General features: G+C 43.6%; 1 protein-coding gene across 3 annotated transcripts; it reads right to left on the bottom strand.

The window, feature by feature from the left end:
- Window positions 1–6,930: 6,930 nt before the first annotated feature.
- Window positions 6,931–27,250, bottom strand: LCMT1 (leucine carboxyl methyltransferase 1). 3 transcript variants are annotated; one of them, XM_074886373.1, is made up of 11 exons: window positions 27,233–27,250; window positions 25,627–25,718; window positions 24,856–24,977; window positions 23,349–23,425; window positions 22,627–22,688; window positions 14,540–14,642; window positions 12,543–12,663; window positions 11,663–11,764; window positions 11,145–11,236; window positions 9,024–9,121; window positions 6,931–7,300 (listed from the first exon to the last, which is right to left on the bottom strand). In XM_074886373.1, the coding sequence occupies exons 3-11, from the start codon at window positions 24,880–24,882 to the stop codon at window positions 7,278–7,280; spliced, it is 705 nt and encodes a 234-aa protein (XP_074742474.1). In that variant the 5' UTR covers window positions 24,883–24,977; window positions 25,627–25,718; window positions 27,233–27,250; the 3' UTR covers window positions 6,931–7,277. The 3 variants fall into 3 exon arrangements, with proteins under 3 accessions (XP_074742474.1, XP_074742471.1, XP_074742473.1); XM_074886370.1 differs by lacking the exon at window positions 27,233–27,250 and adding an exon at window positions 27,010–27,177; XM_074886372.1 differs by lacking the exons at window positions 14,540–14,642; window positions 23,349–23,425; window positions 27,233–27,250 and adding an exon at window positions 27,010–27,177.
- Between the last annotated feature and the right edge of the window lie 62 nt (window positions 27,251–27,312).

Genomic DNA, 27,312 nt, shown 5'->3' with positions numbered 1-27,312 from the left:
ACAATGGTGTTGTTGCAAGGAAAGACCCCAGCGCAGCCAGCATCCGTGGTCAGCTCTTTTAAAAAGCAATAAAGAAGGCAAAGGCAACTCATTTGACACTGCCTTATCTTTACCGTATTTATCTTGGAGACTGATAGTCTTAATGATTACACAACTGTTACTGAATGAGAACTTGCAGAATTATTTGCAGCTCGTAGCAGTAACACAGGTTAGCTGACCTCTGCCCATTTATAGATCCCAGATTGCATAATAGTTTTACTTCAAATTGCTACCGTAATGCTCGAGTGCAGATGGAAATTTCCAAGGGTTCTTAATACAGACTTACTGCTGCTTGTTGGAAAGAGGGGATAGATTTGGGTCAGTTCTGCATATACAGAGTAGACTGGTTTTTGAGAAGGGAAAATAACCAGTAGGATGAAGCCACACTTAGACCTTAATTCTGGTATTTAACATTAAAATCCACCAAGCTCTCAAAGAAGGGACGGATGCTGCTAGTCCCATGCAGCAGACACACATGCACATCCTCCCTGCAATTACCTAACACTTGGCTCCCCACAACTATCCCAAGGCCGACTACAACAGAGCGTTTCTGCCCTCAATAACCACGTTTCCCCGTGCCCCAGTGGCAGAAAGACCTGAAAAATCTTGTAAGCATGAAATGAGGAACTGGTAAGTCTGCAGAGAAGCTTGAGATGCTAAACACCAAGCTAACAACTGCTTTTCATTCAGTTCCTAGAGCTGGGTAATCTCTGTAAGGAACTAAATAAGTTAATTTTCTAGAAGAGGACTTCTTTTATCCGTCTTTTGAGTGAGTAGGCAGTGCTCAGGCATGGGTAACGTGGGTGGAACACAGTAAAGTGCGATCACCTAAACTGTGGTTGAAGCTTGGACAGAGCGAGGATCAACACCCAGGAGCAGATACGAGGATTTTCTTGTACCTGTCGGGAACAATTTGTGACAGGCGTCTCGGAGGCAGGCAAGGACCACGTGCTCCGACTCCCTCGGTTTGCCATGACAACTGCGCTCAGCAGCCTCGTCGTGCAAATCCTTCATAGCCACAGACCCTGGGAGAAGCAAAGAGGATTAACAGGATCTTGCTTCCAGAACAGCAAGTACGACCAGACGCCCTTCCCCTGGCTGCCCCTTCCTGCTCCCCACGGTCCCTGGTAGGGCCCCGCCAGCAGGAACTGCAGCCCCCCGCAGCCCAGACCCGGGGGTCTCCTTTCAAAGCCCCCCGCCGGGCCGCAGTTAGCCTGGCTATTGTCCCCTCCCGAGGTCCCATGTCACCCTGCTCCCCGGATGCGCAGCACACGGGAGGGACAGCCCAGCTGCCCACCCTGCGGTCAAAACGGAGCGGGATGGCAGGGAAATGTAACTTGTCAGGAGCTCCACAACCCGTTAGCATGACAGCGAGGAGCAACATGCCCATCTCCTCACTGTAGGAGACTTCCAGGAGAACTTTTCCTATCAATGACCCCAAAGCTCCTGCTGGTACAGACACAAAAACTATGCTCAGTAGGAAAGAGGAAACTATTCAAGTACTTTCAAGTGATCTTCAACAGAATGACACAGGTGTGGCTATGACAGAGACCAGAGCTAAATTCAGGGCCCATCTGAGATACCCAGTGGCCAAGAGGCCAGGTTGTGCCCTTATCCAGGGCCGGTCCCAGCCAGGCCCAGCTCCCAGCCTCTTCAGGCAGCACCCCGTCGCGGGCAGTGACCCCACGGCAGCCGGTGAGCTCCTGCAGGCAGGGCCAGCAAAACCCTTGGAGCATCAGGGGAAGGTGCCCGTGGGGCAGGAGGTCGCAAAGGGAACGGCCGAGGTCCCGTGCCATAGTTGGCTGGTTGGGACAACACAGCTGACTTTCGCCTTGCAGTTCAGGCAAGCTTCAATGATTTTTCCTTTTTTTTCCCCCCTTTAAACAAACCATTTGCAGGGATGAGTTTTCTTGTACTGTCGGTACCAGTAACGCAGGCAAAAGGCTGGGCTGGGAGCAGGAGGAGGCAGAGACTCACCGTGCAGCTCAAGGGAGCCACTGCCAACAGGCAGAGTCACGCGAACCGCAGCAGCACAAGGCAAAGGCCATCTCTCCTGCCTAGAAAACGTTTCTCAGCCCTTTTCAGCTAGTGGCTTTCCAGCAAAGTAGCATTGTTTCAGCAGCACCAGGCACTCTCCAAACCCAAATATTCCCTGAAGAGAGGTGAAAGATTTATTTATTTTAGTTAGCGTGATCCTGAGAGCAAGACTGCCCACACCCGCTCTCCCCCCACGAGCTCCCGAGGTATCACAAATTCCTTTGATCGTGTTGTAGCCCTGAAGCACAAGGTGACCTACTTTCTTCACCACTGTTGGCTACTGAGCTAGAAGAGACTCTTGAAGACTTCTTGCAGGAATGATTTCCCTTCTCCTAGCGGGATGCTGAACCGTTTAGCTGAACAGCTGCAAGACGGAAAGTCAGACTCATCCAGACGAAGAGCAAACAGGGCACCATCGTGCCTCTCATCCCACGGCACCAGCTCTGCTCCTATGCCGCGTTCTTCAGTGCTTTCCTCAGATGAACAAGTTATACAGGGACCTAAAATAGAAATTGATGAGCAGAAATTTCACCAGTATGTGCCTCATGCTAGCAGAGACATCATTTCCAAACACAGAGAGGATTAAACTATGACAAAGACAAAAAAGACTGAGAGGGCCGTCTCCTGTAGGGAGCCACATTCAAAGCCCATTTGTACGAAAAACGCAACAGCTCAGTGGTTACATCTTAATGTCAACCAGTTCAAAGGGAACAGATCTGCTTGTTCCAGAGCAGGTAAGACTTCAGCTTGGCTCCCACTCATAAAGATCTGTTACAGGAGGCTCAAGGAATATGCTTTCAAAGGGGGTCTTGCCAAAATTAAATTGATAGTAGAGATGGGGCTTTTATGCCACTATGTATTCATTCATTTTATTCAAAAGAAAATCAGCAGGATAGTCTTGTTGCCACAGAGCAAGCATTAGTCACTGCACAAGAAGACTCCTGCAGTGCAGAGGGTGTTGCAAGGCTTTTGGTTTGTTGGGTTTTTTTGGTGGTTTGTTTTTTTTTTTTTTTTAATTCCTGATTCTTACTAACAGAGACATTAACTGTCAGGTAACCTGTCAAACTTAGCTATGAGCAGATATGTGACACTACACATTGTCTCGTTTCCCCCATCTTCATATTTAAGCACCTTTGACTCAGCTATTTCAGATACTCTTTGTATGTTAATTCAAGCCAAGAGGTTTTTCAGGATAGACACCATCTCTCGGCGGGTGCTTGTGCAGCACCCAACCCAGGTAATGCTAACGCCAGCAAGTCAGATCGGAGCCGTCCGTGGCTGGAGATCAAGGAGCAGAACATCAAAGAGTACCACAGGCAGAGCCAGATGGCTCGTCAAAGCCATACCGAGGAGTCTCAGATACCGAGAGGTTTGTCATCCATTAATAAGTTCTTACTCCATAAACCGCAAGGAAGAAAATTGCATCCACGTGAATACACAAGGAATTAGCTTCTATACATGCTAGAATGAGAATCCTGAGAGACCACGGGCCAGATTTAAGGACAGTCAGGTACGTGGTGGCGCTGGAGGGGAGGTGAGAGCAGACTTGTGGTGGCTGCAGAGCACTGGCAGGGCCGCCAGCACCACGCTTCGTCCCCAGGGGCTCACCCGCCACCCACCCGCGGGGACACACCACTCACATGGCTCATTCCCAAATGATGGACCCGCCTCTACGACAGCGCTGACGCGGGCTGTGAGGACAGAGCAGGTCTAAGCCTGCTCCCCAAAACCACCGATTCTGCTGATAAAAAACCCACCGAACTCCATTATCTCAGTTCACCTGAAGCAAAAGGAATCTGAAACACAGCACCAGGTCCTAGCTCAACCACATCCCCCCCGCAAGCGCTACAGCCCACTCTGAAGGTGGAAGAAGTAAAACATTTCCTGTTGTCCATCTCAGGAGCACCGCACTGCTTCTGCAAAATGGAACCAAACCAGTAAAGCACCCAACCTGTAGTCATGCTTTCATAACATCACATCTTTGATCTAGCAAGTGAGTTTGCAAGACAGCACGCACCCCACAGGAGCAAAGCTCTCCTGTGAGTCAGAGCATCTGTGGGTGGGAGGCCCTCGTATGCTATACGCTCATTAAAAGCAAGAAAAGCAACTTAATGGTCCACAGCACCAAGATGCAGTACTGACGAAGTCCAAAAAAGTTTGAAGATGGCAGCATCCAAATAAAAGACTTACCAGGATTTAGACTTGGGGAAATAGCCTTTGGGCAAAGGGAAAGGGCTGCGTGGGGGCGAAGGGGCACGAAGGTGAGACAAGCACCTCAGAACCCCAACCTACATAGGCAGCTGCAATATAGCAGTTCTTTTAGAAAGTTGTTTCATTTCTCCTCAAATGTAGAACAACAACAAATAAAACAAACAAACAAACCCCAACAACCACCCAGTCCAAACCAACTGTCAGTGAAGAGATCCTGTGTTCTAAAGCTACCACAATTTCAGACAGCTCAAGGCCTGAGCTAGCAAAGATGTTAAAAAGATCAGGGGTAAGTATACTTTCAGAGTACCCGTGCTTTAGGTATCAATAGCCAAGCTTCTGGGCAGCATGAAACCACGTTAGCAGAACTGAGAAGTAAACTTTTACTAGACTGTGACCCAGTCAGCAAATCTGACCCATCTTTCCATCAAAGCGTAGGTTGGTTTCATGGACAGCACAGCCACAGTAAAAACCTGCTCTTCCAACTGATAGAGACTGACAGCAAAAGAGGAGGAAAAAACCACTGCGAATATAACAGAACCGACTGAGATTCTTGAGTTCTTTGACCTTTTCTCAAGCCCCTGTCCCAGCACCCTTGTCATTTTGTCAGCATTGCATTAAAGCCCTTTCAGCTGTCAGGCTCTGTCTCCTCAACAAAACCAGGACAGTAGAGGGAGGACACAAAGGTGTTTCCATAAGGAACCTCTTCAGTTTTTAAGCTCTGAATAGTGACAGCAAATTTGCACTGGCAGTTTCAAATAAGGTTTTATCCATATAATTTTTCCCTTGTGACTCCGATACTCTTGTCTTCTAGAGGTTATCAGAGAGTTGTCTTTACTCAAACCTAAGGTTCTGGACCTTTAGAGGTGTGTTCCTTGCACAGACCTTCTGAAGGGGCAGACACCCAGGAAGTAGCGGCATACTGCTATTCCTCTTCATGCCAGTTGAGTATCTACTCTTACACAGCGACACAGGTTAACTGAGGAGAAACTGTGCACTGAAGACTGGCAAGGAGGCAGGATGCTTTTATCTTCTTCCAGGTCTCTGGCATAAACGCTATGTTTAGCTAGGCAGTACGTTTGGAGGACTCAAACTAATTAAGACAGATTCATAGATCCTGACTGAATTTAGCTCCTTGGGTTCACGTGAGGGTAAGACAGAGCAATGGCACAGTGGGAATGAAAAACAGTCAAAAACTCCAAGTAACAACAGGGTGAAAGCAGAAGGCAACCCCCAGAAGGTGCAGGCCGTTAAACGCAGCAGGCAAACCGCTCCCACGCAGCAGAACGGCTCATCAGCGAGTCCACTCCCAGTCCAGGCAGCAGGCGCCTGCTGTGGGAAACTGCCCGGCTGCAAAGCCCACAGCCCCTGGTTACAGCTGCGCTCAGGAGGGAGCTGGGATGGCAAGGTGAAAAAATGAGACGTGTCCTTCTGGTCTCCTGCATCTGCAGAGAGAAAGCGTCAACGCTAACGCAGGCGCAGCTTGCACATGTCTCTTCACAGAAGAGGGGTACAGATAAGTCCAAACATCTAAAACGTGCAGGCATAAACATACCATCGATATTGTTATCTAGGAAGCAAAGGTTATAAGCTCCTTTCATAACTGCACAGTCCATCCCTTCCCTTTGGGGGCAGAGTTTACACGAACACTTTGCAAAGGCCGAGCAGAGCATTAACCAAAAACTGTGTTTCTGTGCCTTGTCCTTTAAGAAATCAGCTTGACACCAACATAACAGCAGGTGGCCTGTAGCTACCAGTGACTGAAACAGTGACAGAGAGTAGGGCAGTGAAGGGAAGGCCATTTCTTTTTATTACTGCTGTTCCTCTGAAATTATGACTGTCACTTCTAAGAACTGTTTACTTTTCCTGGTATCTCCACAATCTCCTCCCCCACATCCCCAGTCCAAGCCCATGTCAGTTACTTCCAAAGCCAGGTATTCTTACACATACAGCATGGAAACGGTTGCTTATGCTTGCAACTGCTTAGAAACCCACTCTTGGTGAGGCGTTTGGTGAGAGAGGGAAAATGCAGTCACTGAAATGGATATAAATAGGTAATTTCTAAAGAGTAAGACACTAGGCAAATTATAAATACTAAACATTTATTATTTTTCTCATAGGAAGGTTGCAAGGTTCCATTTCAAACAACAGGGCAAGGTCTTTCACTGCTGTTGGGATTTTGTTTTGTTTCTTTTAAGGGGAAAGAAAGAATGAGAAACTGGTGTAAAGATACTTCCAGAAGCAGTGCAAACTTAGATTAATCTCTTTCTTACCTTCACCATCCCATTGCTGAACTGCCAAGCTAAGCCTTTCCCAGTTAAATAAAGTCTACCTTAACATCACCCAGTTTCTTGTACATCACTGAACAAGAATCATGGCTCCCCTTCTTCTTTCACCCTTCCCCTACAAGAATGTACCTAGTATAGTGACAGCCTTGTAGCAAGAGTAAAGCCTGGAGAAAGCTAACATGGTGACACTTCATAAAAATTGAACCTAAACAGAATGAAAATTAACAAAATTTAACCTTCATGATCAGCCGTGCACAGTGCAGAGATATCCAACAACGCAGCTCACCAGCATTGTTTTTCCAGCTTCCTGTCACAAATACACTTTACACATCCACAAAAAGACAAAAGAGGAAAGTCATATAATCCAAGAACACTTTACTTTCAGTTTTAAACTAAGGAAGGCAAGCTTTTGAACAGGAATTACTGACATCTTATGAAAGTCCATCATTACATATCTGGGAATGGGAGGCAAGTCTTGCCTCATAACAATTGCTCACAATGGGCAAAAAAGATTAATTAGAACTACCAAAAGCCAACAGGACAGTCGACATCAGCAGCACCCATCACCTTCCGTACCGGCGCCGCTTACACAGATGCGCAGACCGAGGTTGGCACATGCAAAGTCCCATCATTTCTGTGATCTTGTCTCACAGAGAAGGCAGTCACTGTGGCTGCTGGGCCCACGGCTTCCCCCCAGCAAATACATTAGAACGTGATGTTTGCAAGACCTATTTGAAAAGAAGAGGGGTGGGGGGAGAAACAAGTGCTTATTCTTGTACTACCTGTACTTCACTACCATTAGGGCAGTTAGACACAGGAAGAAGGATACTTTGAGAATTACTATTTTTTTTAAAAACTTAAATGTAAAGGATTTGGTGGGAGGAAAGGGAATTAGGAAACAGGTTGATCTGTACTTTTCTAACCCTTTTTTGATTGTGATGCAGCAATTAATTTGAATAAGCCAAGCTGGAGGAGTACTGAAGTTACTGAAGGCAGAAGGAACAACACAGAGGCTGCTGCTGAACCTAAGGGTCTGCCCATGAAATTAAAAAGACAAAGCTAGGGAAAGTACCATTAATGAGGGCAGTAAATTCTCACTGGATAAAGAAAAACTGCTTTAGATTAAAGCATATCCATGCATTAGACGCTTGATTATCTCCTTTGAGATTTGTCTTTTTTGTCTTCTAAAATATGCTGCATCACTTAACCTCAGCACCCAAATCTGTCCTAAATACTTCTCTAATCACAGCAAAGAATAATGCCGGAGATCCCAGGAATACTGGCTACTATGAATAGGTGACCTTTTTGGCCTTAGCTCCTCTCAAAATAAGTTCTGTATTACAGTCATCACTTTTTAGCCATAAGAAATCAAATGGAAAATGTGCACCTCTGCAGCTCAGAACTGTTGAAGCTGCAGGATTCGAGCCAGCAGCCACCACTGCCTAGTGTCTGGTACAGCAGCAGCAACAGGCTACTGAAGGTCTAGTTTTACCAGCTGTATCAGATGCTTTGCTACTCAGTCTGGCTCCACAGCTTCAGCAGAGATTACATCTACTCACATCTGCTAAGGAATGGCAAATAACATTTGTTCTTGAATACTGCTTTGTCAGGAGTAAGGGAAGGGCAGAGAAGGAGAAGGGGAGGAAAAAGATACAAACTGGCAAGCAGAGAAGTTTTCTGGGAAGACTTAAAGTCCCTGAAATTGCAGACAGAAGTAGAGATAAACTATCTGCAAGTTGTCTTTCTAATTTGGACAAATAATGGCTGTAGACATCCATCCTTCACCTGAACCACAATTCTTTTCATTTTTTTTATTTCTTAAGCAGCAGCAACATACACAATGTTACATAAAGCACAGATCAGGTCTCTCCGTTTCAAAGAAATTCCAGTCTAGGAGAGACGGAATTTTAAGAACAAAAGGGACATTTAAAAGAATTAACTTCAGAGGGAATTTCTTCCCCCGGGAGAAAGCAGCATGGAAAACTTAAGTCTCAGATAGATGTAAATGGGGACTGTGCAGAAGAAGACTGGGCTAAGTAATACAAATTTATTTTTATGTTGTCAGGACACTGTGATTTCATATACCATGTGCCCATATGGCACTTTACATGCATAGGATTTGTAAACCTTTCAATTAGCATTGATACTATAAAGCAGGCAGTTATTTAAAGTAACCCATACGGCATCGTTCGGTGTAAAAATTCTAACTCCCCTGTACTGGACAGGCTTCCTTCGGGGCAACTCAGACGCCTGGACAAACCCCCAAAAGGCTGTGGAGAAACAGTCACGATACACCAGCTGGGAGGTGTTCACAGCCCCAAGCACCACAGGGAAGCAGACCCCGTTCCTGCTACAGGATACTGCTGCCCTCCATCTGGTGTACACAGGCCCAGCCTCTGCACATACGATCGCGATGCGAAGGGTCACCTCCCCGGGGTTGCAGAACATTACCCAGATTACTGCTGTCCTTTGAAGCCCAGCAGATGCAGTAGTGCTGCATTAGTTGTTCAAACAATTCCTTTTCATCTAGGAATTCAAGTCCTTCTATTCTGTAAGAATAAAATAAAAACTGTGATTCAAGCTGGAGTCTTGGGATAGTTTTTAATGTTCTCTTCTTTGCTCCATAGGAGCGAAAACTACGGCCAATAAGGCAGTTACCTTCTAGTAAATCAGTACAGGTGTTTGTCCATAATGAAGATACCACCACTACTCCTAGTCTTTGTTGGCAATGTATGAAACAAGTGACCCACAAGATATTTTCAACCTCTCATCCCTAGAATTTCATGTTCCAGGATTAATCTGTGTCACTTCTCATAAAAAGCAGTAATTCTCTTCTAACCCCTTTTACTGCATGTATCTGGTCTTGCTGGATTTAAGCAGACATAATAGTACAGCCTAACGGAAGGCGATTTATCTTTACCAAAGGATTACAGTGAACAGTTGAAGATACTATTTTCTCCAGACAATCACAACAAGTCCACATTATGTCTTGGAAGAGTGATGGGTACACCAGTACAGCTTCTAACAACTCTCCCACATGAGCTCATGATGAAGCACAAACCAACTGGTACATATAAGATCTGAGGATTTTTTTCCTAAAATGGTTCCTACCTAGGATTCTTAAAGTAAGATCTTTGAATGTCTTCCACCAAACAAATGGGAGAACTTCTCCCAAGCTATGCTTGTTTTAAAAAGTTTAACCTGGCACATTCCTCTCTCTCACTCTAGATTACTTGAATATCAGAGTGTTTATTTTCCATGCTAAATATTTGGAAGGGCTGCTACTGAGGATCAAAAGAGGCTGAGGGGCAAAAGTTCCTAAGTACACTCACAGATGTGCAAGTGCTGCAGAAAGACACTTTTGTAAAGATTTTTATAAAGAGAAAGCATTATTTGCCTCATTAATACCAAAGGACAGAGTTTACGTAACCTATTTCTTGGCATTTGGAACAAGCGGAAGGAACTGAACAGATCTAAGGTAGTCAAAAATCTGCAAAAAAAAGTACAAGCTATGTCTCTCCACAAGTGCCATATGGTACAATCACACAGCCCTATTTAAACAACCTGTGATTTTCAGTCTCACCTGTTCAGTTCCATGGTTTGAGAAATCCCCATATGCAAATACTTATTCTGAACAAAGTAACTTGTTCAGCTAATTCAAACTATAGGTATTGAATGACTCATAGCAATCCACACGTCATATTATATATCTAAGAAGTTACTCATTAAAAACAGTTTCCCCCTTTTTAGCTTTTCTTTAATGCAAAAAATTTAACAAAATCCATGCAGATTACCGACTGTTACAGCAGCCTTTAGTTAGACCCTCTACATACTAAGCTCTGCCTGCAGACTCAGCAGTCTAGCTCCTAAAGATGATATGAAGGAAAGCATCATCCATCTGCTGAGAGATGGTCACTCCACGCTGTTGGGCACACCTCTCCTCTCTGTCCCTCTTCACTTGCATAGTACAATAGTACATACAGATTCACTAAATTACTGCCCTGCCTTGGCTCATTACCTAATTATGCTGTCAAGGAAGAAGGAAGATCAGAACTGGTCATTTTCCACCCCCTTGTAGTAGAAAAGCAAACGGATAATCAATCTTATCTAGGCGTACAAGACTGGAGCAAACCCCTGGATGTCACCTCCCCTGGTGACATGAGAAGTGGCTGCCTGTTCTGAGTGTATTTTAGAACCCAACTGGTGTTGTGGAGGCTGGATGTTCACAGGAAACATCTTAGGTACTGTAAAAACTCAACACAGCATTTCTGCAGCATCTTCTATCTGCAAATTTCCATCATGAGATGCTTTATGTCGCACCCAAATAAAACATCACCGCTGCCGGTCTACTCCTGGCAGCAATAACCCTCTGGATCATTAATGTTGCTCCAGGCATTATCCTTGAGGCTCTGCAGAGCTCCAGCCTCAGACATGTCCTGTCGACCTAGCTAGCAACAGCAGGCAGCCTTCTCCCTGGTGTACCAGGGGATCCCATAGTAGATACTGGCGTGAACTACCTTGGAAATGGCATCTGAAGATGACTTTTGGCTGCAAGCAAGCTATCAGTAATACCTTTTGACATCAGCCTGTGGCAAAAAGCTGTACACTTTCATCATATCAATGGCACGTGCAGTTTCCCAGCCATTTAACAGCAGTCGTTCCCTCTGTAAAATAAACAAGCAGCATAGTTTTCAGAGGACTTGAGGAAAAATACCAGAGAACAGTTTTTCCCCTAAGGATTTTGTAGGCCATCTGCTTGACCTGTTCTTTGAAGAGCTCTTACACTCTTTTCTAGGCATCTGCTGCTAACCTCTGCGCAGAGAGGACAGTGGGACAGATGGAGCTGCGCTCTGATCTACCACAGTTTTTGTACAACTACTGAAACTAAGCAGCATCGAGCACCCACAGCACTGACAACAGGGAACCTTGGCACCAAGACAGGAAAGGGTTTCAGTAGGTGGCAGCTGCCCCACCCCAAACCCGCTCTGGCCACTGCTCTGGGCCTTACTGTGCACACACAGAGGCAGAACTTGCAGACAGATTAAATAAGTTTGATATCAAACACACACAGAGCTCTGTGCCCCTTTTACCTGAGAGTCTAAGGATCTGCAGACTTCCACTCCAGCCAGGTTACACTGTCGTCTCTGCAAGTTCTCAATCATGATCTGTCCAAAGCGGTCCGTCATATTCACCTCAGGTAGAGAATGAGACAAAAGTGTTCCCCCTTCCGAAAAGAACGTAATCGCAGTGAAAAGCAGTAACTTGGTTAAACTCTTGAATTGTCTACTTCATAAAATGTACAGGATAACATTAAAGCAAGCTTCACATTCTTACACCAGGTCTCATCTCCCACTGCCACCAACTCCTCGGCTACCTCACGTCTACAAGCTGAGTGCCAGTTGAATGGTGACAACGCTGCTGCCTTTGCAGACACTGGGACTGGGCACTGAAAACTGACTCTGCTTTAAGTTGTTGGCAACTTGGTTCAGCTCTCCAGCAGTGATTTACAGCTTGGAAGATCCCGTTACTAATTCCTGGAGCCACCTAGTTCCCCCGAGGCTGCATTTTAGTTCCAGCCCGAGAAGCTGAGTTTATGCTGATGTGATTTTTTGCTCCACTTTGCCAAAGAACAGAGAGATAATTACATAATGTTATACACTCACATCTAACATTCAGCATCATTTCTTTTTCCTCTGTCTTATCTAAACCAATATTCTATGGTTTTCTCCACATATGGATTAAGTCTGTTATTTTGGTTCAACAGAGTTTAGAAATTGTCCTTCAGAATGGCTGTATATTCTTTACAATGAGCTATCTACAAGATAAAAGACATTACTAAAGAAATTCAGCAGAAACCACTTTCTCTACAAAACAATATGGCCCACTCTTTATTTTACAAGCACAACTCCCGCTCTTGAGAGCAATTTCTAAGACAATAAAGCAGGTCTAAAAATGCCATTTTTGTTTTACCTGCTCATAATTTATAAACATCGCCACTGGAAAGGTGCTTGCTGCCCACTTTAAAAGATTTGCAGATTGCTGTGGTGTCATGTAAACCAGCACACACTCCGCTACCAGAAGCGTTGGCAAACTTTAAAACAAAAAAACAAGGTAACTATTTCTAGCAAAAGAACAAAAAAAAAAATTTATAAAGAATTAGCAAGCAAGTAATTTCATGTCCCCAAAACTTCTTAAAAGAGCTACCCTTTTTGTGAATTAGACATTTAAGACTGAATGAAATCACTTCATCAAGCTGACTAGAACTGGGTTTTCTGGCAGCTGATGAACTAACCGCAGGGGACTCCCATGGTTACAAACCAGAGATATTAGGAGACCATCTCCCCTAAGTCAGCCACATGAGCACAGAAGAACGTGGATTCTCTAAGTCTCCTCTGAACTGTGATAGCATGAAGTGCATATTAAAATTAATTTTGCAGAAGAATTGTACCCTATATACACAATACGCACTCTTTTAGAGACCAGTAAAATTTGGAATAAAATACAAATTAAAAAAGTTTTCTCTTTAAAAAAGTTCTAAGAAGAATTTTAATTAGACAGATTTGTTCAACATCTGTGAAATAAGCTTCACATATTATTATCTAACAAAATGCAATCTATAGTTTGCACATTGCCTCTTCCCCCTCCATCCACAAAAAACCCAAAAATAGACATCTGCACAAGTAATCTTCCTCAGAATTACAGAGTTTTCTTTTAATTGCTAGAATGAACAGGAAAAAGAAAAGTCACTAGAAGCAGGAGAAATTCCACAAGGAGCAGCAATGTAGGCAAGCAAGGCAAGATTTCAGGAGATGGAAGTGTAAAGATTTAAATGGCAATTTGATGCATTCTGCTTACCCATATGCTCTCTCCCACCCAGGCAGATAGCCGCTATTTATATATCTTATATTTGAAAGGTATGTCCATCATCCACTCTAAAAGCTTAAATCCTGCCCCCCCCCCCCAGCAGCCTAACGCTTGAACAATAAAATCCCAGATATTAGCTTCCGGAGTTAAGTTCTCAAAGGACTCCACCGCAATCACTTTACCAAAAGGTCTGGGGAACAATAAGGGTTTTAAGTGGAGGCAATAGAAAATAATTACAAAGATAAAACTCTGAAATAATTTAACATTGACAGAATTATTCTTCCTTTCACCAGCTAAGCTCCCAGAAACCTTGACTCTACCACCCTTACAATAGGGGTGGAGGATGTTCTAGGTACTGTCCATCACTCAACATTAAAACTAAATGCAACTGAACCAGCTCTTAAAACAAGCAATTTATGACATTTTGATACATCTCTAGGTTAGAGATTCCCCTTGAACAACTTACGATTCTATTAACTAGATTTCAACCAAATTTAAGCAGGGGGCAACTCTTTTAGAAATCTCTAAGAGTTAAATTCATGATGTAGAGAAAGAAAACTCTTATGAGCTCTGAGGCAGAAAAAGGCAGAAAATGGCTGCTGCGGGAGCTCATCCCCTCCAGGGCAAGGGACGGGGGTGAAAGCGAGAAGGAATTACAGCTGCCTGCCCTGCAACCACAGTTTTAACTTGTGCGAAAGGATCATACACCCCAAAGAGAACCCACCACCAGGAACACGGTCACAGAAAGCCATACTTCATTCCCCCCAGCGTTTTAAGATCAAGAAGCAAATAGTTCTGTAATGTTTGATCTTCTCAGGAAGGACGAAAACACAGTTTGCAGAATAGACTACGCAAGGAACAACCTTGCTTCAGACTTGGAACTACCAAGCAGTCACGGCAGTGCCAGCCTGCTCGGCTCAGTGAGGCTGCATGAGGTGTCTGAACAATTCCTTCTGCTCAAAGGGCTCAGGAAAAGGTAACCATGGAAATAGCATAATGAGCACTGGATGCAGATACTGCATGCCCAAGCCTGACTTTACTCTCACCAGTACGCTTCCACAAGCCCTCATTAAAAAAAATAACTGGAAAAATAATAATCTTACTGTATATCCAGGTTATGTTTCTTTAGCTTTTCCTCCAGATCTGATGAGAAACGGAGATCTGCTCCTACTATGGAATATCGACTGGAGTCTAGGCTGTGAGAATCTGCAAGTTTAAGATTTTGAGACACTAACAGTTACAAATAAGAGGGATGCTGAAACTATAAACTAAAAAAAATACACAGCAACGTATGAATTTGAAGCCGAAGTTTGATCTGTTATACCTAACAATTAACAGCAAACTCTTCTTTTTAAAACATTAATTTCCCTTATACCTGATTATTGTGGTTTACAGATGGTGAGATATTAGCATCAGACTGCAACAAGCCTACTCTTTCACTCTGCAGCCACTCTAATGCAGATCGGTTATCCCATCCGTTACCATGGTTTCAAGGAATGCAGAGAGAAGAAAAATGTGAAGATTAAAGGCAGGGGGTTTTGTTTTGTTTGCAGTCTTTTCAGATAACCCAACGTATGCACATAAGGAACTACATTAAAAAAAATGTACATCAATTTCTGGAAAACTAAGTTAAGAGTAAGAAGGTTCCAGATATCAACAATAGATACAGCTATATAAATTAACAATACATATAGCTATATAATATATATGGGTATCAGACACAGATTTGGGTGCCAAAATGTTATCATTTAGCCTTTTTGTATGATCTAGTGATGGTATTTAAGCATAGAGTCAAATTAGGAAAGGTATTCTGAGAAACAAATATTCACCCTGAGATACAACAGGCAGCAAGCTCCTGTAAACGCTTTCCAACATGAAGGAGGAACTAATACTAAAGTCAAAAGGCACTTTGCCATACTAGCAAGACTGTAAGGAAGCCAGCAGCAACATGAGCATCCTGCTATCAATAATTCTGACAACCAGTTGCAATCAATTCCACTAGATGAGCCCAGTCCCCTCAGAAACATTTCACAAGTGCAGCAGCAAACCCACTTAAAGACGTAAAGTTCTGCAGGAATAGATCAGATTGCTCTTTCAGCTTGAGCTTTACCAGAGTGAAGTCATTAAGACAGAATAGCACATAATTTGCCCCTCTTACCATATGAGTGTGACAGAGCATGCAGTAAAAAATAAGAAAGCTAAACGGTGAAAAAATCCCCAGAGTGAGAGTTTAAAGTGATCTTCTAACGGTCAGTCAGCATCTGCAAGCTCTGGCACAGCTCCAGGCGGGACCCTGCTGCACACACAGCTCCTGAACCTAACACCAGAGCAGATGCCAAGAGAGAAAGAGAAGCCAAGTGGCTGAAGAGACAGGATGAAAGAGGTTTTCCATTTCGGGAGAGGAAACAAAAAACAGGGGGGAGAGGTAGCTTATTAAATTAAGCAGTGCTTCAAACACTCTGGAAGATGTACCTCCATTTAGTTTTCAAGTGACCAACTGTTTGAAAATGGCACTAGCAAGTCACAATAGCTGTCTTTCCAGCAACATTTAACAGATACAGAAACCAGAACAGTTTGTACAGAGAGTTACAGGGGGAAAAAAAAGAAAAAAAAAAAAAAAAAAAAAGAGTTGTGTAGAAAATGATTCAACATTTTGAGTCAAGGCTTTTTTCCATGTGCATGTTCTGTAATAGCTTTAAGACTTCCCACACCCTTCTATTTAAGTTATTATATCAAGGCCATGATAATGGCATCAAAAAAAGCCACACAAAAACCCCCACCACACACAGGAAAGTATTTATATAGCGATTGGTTTGCTGTCTGGAGATACAGCACGGTAAGCGTCAGTCACCACAATTAGTATGAAATTAGTGCAATCTTCTTGTCCAGCTTCATTGACTTGGACATACTAGTACGTTAATTAAAACCAGAAATAAACTACAACAATTATTAAGTGATCCAGTAACAGCAGCAGTACAGACACCTCAGAGGTGGAAGTAAATGTCTCTTGCTCACACCATGTTGATTCAAGTATTTTTATCACCGAAGAACAGGAAAGAGCAAAACCTCTCAAACTCTAGGTTAGAAAACCATCCTTCAAAACGGTTCAAATTTCAGCAATCAAAATTCCTAACGTTGTTTTTAATAAGCCTGTATATGCATGAATAAACCCCACAGAATTTCTGTTATGCCCTGACATGGTGGGAGAGGGGATGGCCAGAGGGAGTGACCTGGGCGATCCTCAGGGCTGAGCTGTGCAGCCCAGCAGACGCTTGGTTTTGGAGAGGTAGGCTGTGGACAAGTGAAAATAAACAGCCATATAGCCATAGCCTGGTTATTTGAAGTTAACTGAGGGAAAGAAAACATGAAACACAAGACTAGAACAGGTTTTTTCAAGGGTGATTTGGTTCAGCTGAAATATTAAAGCCAAGTATCCTTAATGCCTTAATACAGGACCCCTCACGGCAGAAACTTTTAAAAGGCCAAGGTGGCTGACGAGGAATGGATTGTCTTCCTCTCTTCAAAAGCCTTTTACTCCAAATGCAATCACTTTACTTCCATTTCCAGTATCCAGACTGCCTGGTTCTCCTTCTCTGGTCCATTCAAACAGAATGTACTTGTTCCTCCACACATTTTCCTGCCAACTTCCCTCAACTCTCCATTGACGGTTGTTGGCAAACACAACCACAGATAGTACTGAGGCAGAGCTGCACACACATTATACACGAGCTGATACAATTGCTAGAAATCCTACATTTTAAACATGTCTGAAAGCACCTCATTAAATATCTCCATAATTCATATATTCCAACATTCATGATCAATACTTTTACCTTGAAGGAAATCTTAGGGAAAAATATGAAATTTACACTAGTCAATTTTAAAATGCAAAGAGAGGCAAAAGGAAAAAAAGCAAGAGGAAAAAGTTTAAGCCAAGCCTCTTCCAAACTTCCTTGTAAGATTTTCTCCTAGCTTCCACCTTTGGCCTATACATGTCATTAAAAAAATCCTTTTATATATAAAGTCAAATGGATGAAGAGATCATACTTAACTAGGCAAACAACTTTGAGATTTTAAAATCAGACTGACAACCGCTCCATCACTTCACACTTAGCTGGCAGACACTCACTCACTGCGAGGCAGTGGCAGCTGATGATAGCTGGAATTGCCATTGTTCCCAGCCTGGAGGCTCAAAGTCGAAGTATGACCATAAACACCCCAGAAGATAATGTTCTGCTAGTCCTCATCTGACACCAATTTCTACTTTATTGCAGAGTCTGATGCTTTAAGTATGAAAATTTGCAAACATGCTGCCACCCTGACTGAGCAGTGTTGGTGCAAATGTATTTTACAGTGCCTATCTACAGAGCAGCTGAAAAAGAAAAAGCAAGTTTCCGCTTGGTAGCGGTGTCACATGGTCTCCATTGATTTCTTCTTATGGACAAGAAGTTTCTTTTAATGAAATTAATTTTTTTGGTGTTAAAAAACCTACCTTTTTTTTTTTTACTGTAATCTCACTCTTCTGAAGGTGTCTGCCACAGTGACCTCCCCACAGACAAGAGTCCTGCCCCACTCCACCCGCTCCCTGCTGCTGCCAGGAGCGCTGCTGCCTTCCCTCCTGGCCAGCTGAGAACAGCCCCCACGTTGCACTAACGAGCAAGTCAGTGGCAGTTTTCAAATAAACAGGGCCACCTCGTTGTGACTCAGGCCAACTGCCCTAACGCTGGCATAGCCAGCAACGTTTCATGGCTTAACCCATTGAAAAATCCCATGTTCCAAGCACCAATTCCTCTCCAGGCACCAATACTTCCTGTTGGCTTTTAGCAAAGTTGTTTGGTCCTGATGTTCTTTCCTAGAGCACGGAGCTACCTGATGGCTTTCTTTGTGATGCTCGCACTCAGTGCATTCAGTTCTGTACAAAATTTCTCTCCTATACTTGTCTGAAAGGAAGGTTTGAGAAATACCAGATTCAATTTCATTTGAGAAATAGAAGGGAGGGGAGAGTGAAGGAGAGAAAGAACGTGAGCCCCAGCACCGCAGCCCACCCCATCTACCCCACACAGACCCTCAGCCGAGGTGCTTGCTTCTGTTATCCGCACATAATGCAAGGGAGAACGTTTCGCTCTGATCAAACCACCTTAGGTGTATTTTCCATGACTTCTGGCACAGAAGTAACAACACAAGTGGTTCGAATTTAGACATCATTGCAGTGACTGAATAGTAGCAGAAGTTGCTTATAGTTGCTTTTTGACCTCACTGCAATAAATTTCTTCTTCACAGAAACATGCTACCAGCAAGTAAATGCTGTTTTACAGTGGCCCTCAGGCACTCACCCGCTGCCTTAATCCGTCTGCTCAAGTGGAATCACAGGCACACGAAGCGCAGTGTTTCCTCTCCTACAAGAATTCAGAGTTTTCTTTTCTTACTCTCTTCTCAGATTAGTGAAACAATTTCCTGGAGGTTTTCCAAGAAACAGCATGCAGGGTACTATTGACTCAAACTGATTTCATTAGGATTTTCATCCTAAGGTATCTCCGGCAGCTTTACAACCAACCATCCCATACAACCTATTCTGCAGGCTCAAAGGCGTGATACAGTATTGGTCTCACTCAGGTTGGTTGTTTACTACATCAGGACAGGGTACGTGTCTAAACACAAAGAAATTTAGTCTGTCTTGCAAGAGCAGGATCATTCCCAACGCAAGGCATGTGAGTCACCAAGACAGCAACAGCCCCACCATCCACACTGGGTCACAAGCAAGTTTGGAAATTAAGGGAAAAGGAAGTTAAAACAACCAACTCCCAAAGCTGGACGAGACAGGGGCAGGAAGTGTAAGAGTGGCACTGAAAGGTGATAGTTCACTGAAGTGTAATTTGCACTTGCAAGGCAGCAAAGGTGGAGTACTAACTTCTCAACACTGGCAACTGCATCATAAATCAGATAGTGCCATTGAACTTTGAAAACAATTTAACCTGATATTGCCACAGGAATGTCAATTTACTGCACAAATTCACTGCTTTCCCCTGGAGATCTAACATTCCCTAGGAAACAACAAAGCTGTTCAATGACAAGTGTCATCTTGCTGCATTCAAGGGCAGAAGCCACAAATATCTATACTTGAATTGCAAGCCATGCTGTCATTGCTTTGTCTAAAGGGCAAGGAGAAAGCAGATGTTGCCCTGAAGTTGATAAAGTTGGTTATTAGCACTGGCTTCATGAACCAAAAACATTTAGTGTGAGAAGAAAAGCAGTAAGAGAACAAGAATCATGTCAGTCGATATTACAACAACTCAAAAAAATCCAATTCTGAATCATCTAAACAAATTTTTCCTGGTATACACGAGACAGCAGTGTGGAATTACTTGGGGTGGGGGGGTGGGGGGGACACAACCTCTCTCCTCAAGATTCTAAAATCCCAGTCCATATCCCCACCCCAAAGCCCCCCAAAATGAGTAACATTTCCCTGCCTGGAAATGCAGCTTCATTATGCCCCACTACACTCCCTAGGACAGGCACTATTCCCAGAACACCACATTAGTCTAACAGCTGCACCAGGCCAGACCAAAGGTCCCCCTAGTATGGTAGCCTGCCTCTCACAGATGCCAACAGCAGCTACCTAGGGAAAAGGCAAAAAGAGGGCAAACACGTACTACAATACTGGCATCTATGTCATTTTCTATCTTTTTTCTAAGAACTCTTAAATTTGATTTGGATTTCTGGACCATTACTGAGTCAATGTTTTCATCTATCTATTTATTATAATACCCAGATCTTGTTTGCAGGCAGCAATAATCAACCAGCAGCCTATCATTTACATGTGAGGCACAAACTATTTTTTCCACCCATGTGCATCACTTTATATTAATCCGCATTGAATTTATCATCAAGTCACTAATTTCACAAGATTCTTCTACAGTTCTTTACCACTCTGAAGAGTTTGGACTTGCCAACAAGCTGCCACTTACTAATCACTCTATTTTCCCAATCATTTCTTAGTGTTGAACAGCAACATATCCTTAAGCACAGATCTCCATCTCTCTCCATAATGAAAATTAACAACATATGCCTACCCTCCATCCCCAGCTCCTCATCCATATGAGATCCATTCCTTCCCCCCGCAACAACCGTGCAATTTCTCTGGCACGCTTTGGTAAGGGACACTGTCAAAACACATTTTTTAGATTCAAGCACAGTATTAACTGGATGTCCTTTTCCAAGATATCTGTTGACTCTTACAGAGAACTCCAATAGGTTTGTGAGGCATAACTTACCTTTACAAAAGCCATGTTGACTCTTTCTCAACACATTATATTATTCCTGTGTTCCACTAAGTCTGTCTGTTAGTTTCTACTAATTTGCCCAGTAGAGACATCAGTCCTACTGGCTTGTAGTTCCCTGGATTTCTCCTGGAGCCCATTTGAGTCACAGCCGCCACCTTCCAGTTCTCAGGTACTAAGACAGTTTTAAAATGAGAGGGTATATACCAGTTAGTAGCTGAGCGAATTCATTGTCAAGTTCCTTTAGATCTGTAAGAAATCTCTATTCATCTGATGGTTTGATTTGTCTACTTAGTCCACAGCCTCTTCTGGTGGCACTTCCGCATGAACCAGTTCCATTAATATGTCCTTAAAGGAAAGTTCCCACAGAAGTTTCACTCGAACTGACCTGTGGTTATCGAGTGCCAGTTCAAACTGGGATTCCACAACAGACTTCTACCACCTCCAAGCTATCTGGACATTAAGCTACATCCCAAAGATCTCAGAGTAGTAGAGCCTACATCAGCTGGGTTACAGTAAAATGGCTAAAGTATTTAAAACCCAGCACTGAGAAAGAACAAGAGAAACAGCTTTAGAGAAATAAGCCACTCCGATACATTCAGACAGTGATACATTAATTGCTGTTGACTGCTGTGACTCGCTATTAGTAGCTTCTGATTACAATACACCGTTGTTTTGCTGTACTAGATGTATGTACAGCTGCTCAGTAACACAAACACTATCAAACCCTTCTGATCGACCTTGTGCTAGTGCCTTTTTAACAGTGCTTATGCAGCATATCTCATTGTATACAGGAGATGTAAGAAGGTCTCCTCGTTGAAACGGTGGTACTCAGGAGCCCTTTTTCTGAGATGGGGCACTGGGCTTTAACCTTTTGAGACCTGAACGTACAATGGAGAGCTCTGCCATTCGAATGACATCTAAAAGGTCGGTGAGTTAAGACCCTCTAATATGCAGCAATAAAATGTGTACAGTATGCAGAAATATGCACAACCAATTCAGTGTGTGGCAGTACTCTGATCCAAGTTAAAGCACTAGAAGAGCCTTGGGGTGAAGCACCTACACCTTGCCACTGGCAGCACGAGCATGCCTCCTCACTAGTTGGACTCTTCCTTACTCTCTGGACTCTTCCTCACTCTCTGGAGGGTCCAAGCCCTCCAGACCCTTAGCTGCAATTGTGCTTATTAAAAGCACCTATACATGCAATCGTATCACTAAACACTGCTAGCTCTGTTTTATCTGCTAACACAAATTAATCGGTATCGTAGGTGCAGATAATTACTCTTCCTAAAGGGTCCAACGCAGCTACTATAGTGCAGTATCTGCTATTTGGGCACAGAAAACATTACTCAACAGAACCCAGGCTTTTTTCCTCAAGCAAAGAGCTTTTCGAATTACAATCCTGACACAAACATAATGAGGCTGTAAGCCAAGACAGTACAACCCCACACCACCACCTGAATCTAATATCCTCTTAATACTAAAATGTAACAAATGGCACTGGCTCCTGAGAATGGACTTTGCAGGCTGCATTTCTTCTGTGAAGAGTCTGCTAAATGTAAAGACCCATGCTCTTAATGAGACAGAAAGACGACCAAGGAAAACACTCAATAGATATTTTAATCCAGTATACATGACTAGCAGCATAACTTAAGCTACCTATGAGACAAAAGAAAAAAAACTCAACAACTTTCTGGCAGAATAAAACCACTTCAAGAGAAGACATTTCTAAGATGACACAGAACAAATGGGCAGGAGTCTGTAAGAGAAGAAAAAAGCCTCTTTTCCCTCCCAATTCTCTGTCCAAACAGCACTTCAAACATTAAAAGCCTGCCCACATAGCAGAACAAAATGATCAGAAAAGTTTTAAAAGTGCTGCAGTACATTGCTGACTTATTTTTAAGATGACTCACCTATTAGAAGAGAGTCCCCTGAATGGGATTCCATAATTGGTTTTGACAGGGGAGGTTTTGATCTGTGGGAAGAAGGAAGAAGCATCTCTGAGCAGTTAAGCTTGTTTAACAGTGTGCTTACGATTTTTTTTTTTTTAATATATATATGTGTGTGCGTGTATTAAAAACAGACAAGAGAATACCTCTGCCCTCTACTGGAAATGAAAACGTTTGCAAGTTAGACTTAGTACTAAGTTGCAGTTGAGTTTTATACCCAATGACTCTTAAGTTTTGAGGCAATCTGAAGAGAAACCCAGACACTCTCCTCAGGTATCCTCCATAAGCCTTAATGTATCATCAAACACAACACTCACATATAGCACCAGCTATCCTACCTCTCTAACTGAACACCCAAGTCTGGGAATTTGCTGCTGTCTTCAATAGTAAGAGAAGACTTAATCGCCTCTAATCATCACGAGGCTTCTCCTGCCCATTATATTTTACATAATTAAGAATAAAGTCTGCTTGGCCTCTCCAAAGCTTCCGCAGATGAACTTCTCCAATTTGGAACAGTGGCTGCACCGTCACATGTATGACTTGCCTGCATAATGAAACCTTTATTCTAAATCCTAGAGCATGAAGAGTTTCTCAGAAGAGAGATGAAATAATTGCAGCTTGTAGTTCATAGCATTTTGCTGAATTACATTCAGTCTCACACAGCTAAACACAGGGACTACACTTACTTGATATTATGTATTTTTCTTGCAACTATCATTGGAAAATCCACTTCAAAATATTTTCTAGGGAGAAGATTTTCATCCTGAGAATTGGAGTAAGACTCTAGAATTAGTGACATTCAAACTTTGCATGCACATGACAAGATATAACCTTAAGCCCTAAACAGTTTTGGTTTAGTTTACGCTGGCGTTTGTAACAGTGGTATAACTTAATGTCCTACAGCTTAAAAAAACCCAAACCAACAAAAACACTTGGGAGACATTAGAATGTCCTCTAAGCACTAAGGAAATTATTTAACATTTTATGTAATGCAGCAATCCTGGACACCAGGTCACTGAAACATGTATCCCAACAATATATTACCAGGATCTAGAAGAGCACAGCAATAGGAAACTATTACGACATTTAGCGTGCATCTTCAGTGTATTCTTCTAAGAAAGGAATCAGGAACTTTTTGCACAGGTTTACAGAGAAAGTGACCACGTTCCACAATCCGTCCCGAAACCCACAGCCAGACTACAAGTGCATCAGCGTTCCTCTACCACAAAAGAGGGGAAAACCTCTTCATTTCATGTTGTCACTATCTGACACCCTGATAGATAAGCTGCGCCAAGTTTCTCCCTATGCAGCAATCCTTTTGTGATGGAGATGTACTGCTAGTTCGAGCTTGGCAACCTCATGAATTTCTGAACAGTAGATTACATCAGGAGTCAGAACACTGAAGCACTCGCTTAACTGTGTCCCATCTTCTGTACATTAATTGTACCACACCTGCTCTTTGCAAGGACAAAGAATTGGAATTACAGGCCCCTCTTTAGCTTTTAAAATCACTGTTACAAGAAAGTTAATAAAACTGTGCGTTAACGTAGCTTTCATAGAAACGCAGGTAAGAAGAAAACTTCACATCTCAGAAAAAATTCATTATTTTTTCCCTTCCACTGACTGAAATACAACGAATTGTGACCAAGCAAAATGCAAGTGGCCTCCCTGGGCTTTCTTCCAGAAACCAAATTTACAAATGTAAATGCTAATGAGAAGACAAGATGACTTGGAAGTGTGTTCACTCAGAATGATACTGTCATATAATATCTGAATAATCTGAATTTTTGTGAATTACATGTATACATATAAACAGACATATATATTTACATATATAAAACTCACATTTATATAAATAATTCAGATGAATAGAGCCTGTACAATTCTGTGCTGTGGTATCTGATTCCTCTTTTAATACAGGATAAAAAAAAGGGAAACCTTAAGGCTTAAAGAGGACAGCACAATGTGGAGTTCAAGCTCTGCTCCTGGAAGTCCACTAGAGGTCAGCTCCCTGTCACAGGCTTTTCGGTAAAAGCAGGTGAAAACCGCAGCCCCTCCTGCCCACTGAGGTTTGAAGGTACCTAAACTAATTCTAAGCAAGCCGAGAAGTGAGGCAGACCACGCAGGGCAGTCTGCTGCAGCACTCACAAATCTTTGTCTTCAGCCAAGTTCGTTACTCTCAGCTGTCATTACCTTTAATCTCCAGAACAGGGTATCCATGCCAGCACCAAGATTAACAATTTGGCAGTTGCATTCTGTCTTCTTTAGAAAAGCTTTAATCAGATAACTGACTCCATGAACACGAGCATAATAGCCTGTTAACAAAAAAAGAGGATTTTAAAATTATTATTGTCATATAACACTTGATGTTTAACAATCAATAAGATTTTTAGTTAACTTTTTAAACTCTTTATCTATTTAAAAAATGGTGTTTCTTAGGAAGAATAACGAAGCAGAATTATTAGGAATATCACTGCACTTTTTTTAAGATATCTAAGGGTCTTTGGTTTGGGTGTTTTTTTATTACTAACGAAGTCTGATGCACTGATAAAACAGGATTCCTTGGGTAAATGAAAGTTTTAGTCAAGTTTCACCTCAAACTGAGCAGAATAATTCTGGCTGGTGTGCATACTTTTGCAGAGACCAGAGCTGACATACCCACTCTGCTGTCCTGGGTCAAATCAACATTTTCGATTGGTTTGTATTGATTGTTGCATGCCAAGACACACAGAGACATTCCATTCAGAACACAGAAAGCAAAGGATAAGAGTTTTGATTTAAAGAATAATATTTAAACGGCCAACTACAGTACCAAATTATTACTGTGAAGAAAACTTGTCTCATTGTTTTACGTATTTGCTACACTCCATAACACCCAGTATACAGAGGTTTCATCAGGTGCTCTTCAAGACCAATTCAGAACACGTTTGCACTGACTTCAATCACAGTCACATGTCAACTTGCCTCTATTGATTTCAGGTGCTTTTCTTTCTTTGGCTTGTCTCACAAAATACTGGATGTAAGGGTCCTTCCAGTAGCCAACACTTACAGCAAACCTGTCCAGCAGAGCAAAAAAAAATAAGAGAATTATGAAATAAGGCCACCAAGATTTACTCTAAAAGATACACAGGCTAAAAGGTCATTCTCTGACCTGGGTGTATACATGCAGACACAGTTTAAAAAAATCTGTTGAATGTGTGGAACTATTTTAATTAAGAAGTTATATAAAGTCTAGTTAAAAATTTTGGCTATTGCCATATTAAACAAGCATCTTTTTAATAGCCTCTGCGCTATTTGATGAACTTCTGCAAGTGAAGACCCTCATCTCAATTATTTTCTCCTTGAGGACCCAGCAAACAGGAATTATCTGTCTGAAGTTCCTTAGACCACACACAAAGGGCGCTTTACTGCTACACATCATGCTTCCAGCTGTCTGCACTTATTCCAGAGCTTCTACCTATCACTTCAACACAGACAACAGTGCTATTCTAGTCTAACAGAACTTACTAGCTTTACAACTCATTTGAAAAGGTAAACTCTCAAAAACAAACTCAACCACCCAACAATTTGCTGCTACACCAGTAACAAAAGGTTGGAACAAACAGCTAGTAAGAACAGAAGTTAAAGGCACACCCACACACAACGGGGCAACAAAACTCATCACCCTCCCAGCACCCATCCTCCAGAGGAGGTGAAGTACTCTGAAAAATATCAAATGTTTTTTTCCTGGGATCTTGAACATCACTGGAGTTTTGGATCCCCACTATTAGCCAGCATAACTCTAGCGATCACCGTATGCTGCTTTATAAACAAACTCTAAAATGAAAATGGGGCAGGTGTTTAACAACAGAAGCAGGCGAGTTTTTGGCAAAGCTGAGGCTAAAGCTGTGGGTCCACGTGAAAAGCACCTTCAGAGCAAGCGCCCGCCCTCTCCCCGGGGAACTCTGACCGTGTTTTGAAGTTTATTCTCCCCAACACAGCTTCGCTTGCTATACAGCTACGCAGCTTCAGGGGCGCTTCCCCGGCCAGCCGGCCCTTGCAGCCGCTCGGGCCGTCGGTTACGCTCTCGGCCCCGGTGCGGACAGAGAACACCGGCACCGCCGGGCACGGCAGCAGCCTCCCGCGGGGCGGCACCGGGGAAAAGCCGGGGCTGCCTCCCCGCTCCTCCAGCCCAGCTCCCCGGAGGCCGCTCCATGCTTCGCCGCCTCCCCGCCCGCCCTCACCCCCGCCAGCACAGCCCCAGGGCTGCGGTCCGGTGTGGGGGGGGAACGACGGGACGGACACTGGTGGGAACACCGGAGGGGCCCAGCCCGGCTCGCCCCTCCCCACCCCCCCAGGTGCCGCTACCGTTTGCAAACGGACGCGTCCTCGCACGTGCCCCGGACCGCCTCGTCCGCCTCGTCGAGGCCGGGGGCAGAGAGAGGGTCGCGGGCAGCGGCCGCCATGGAGGGCGTAGGGCCGGGCCCGGGGAGCGCGCGAGGCTCAGCCGCCCGCCGCTGCCGCCACCGCCCCTGCGGCCCGCCCCCCGCCGCCTCTCATTGGGCGGCTTCCACAAGGCGGCCCGTCGGACCTCGGCAGCGATTGGCCCAGGGCCCCGTCCGTTCCCATAACGCCCAATGAAAGAGCGCAGGCCGCAACGCCCCGCCCAGG

Source organism: Strix uralensis, chromosome 16 (assembly GCF_047716275.1).
Source record: "Strix uralensis isolate ZFMK-TIS-50842 chromosome 16, bStrUra1, whole genome shotgun sequence".
NCBI classification, from domain to species: Eukaryota; Metazoa; Chordata; class Aves; order Strigiformes; family Strigidae; genus Strix; species Strix uralensis.
Note: the sequence above shows the minus strand (reverse complement) of the source record. Positions and strands in the feature narration are given on the sequence as shown.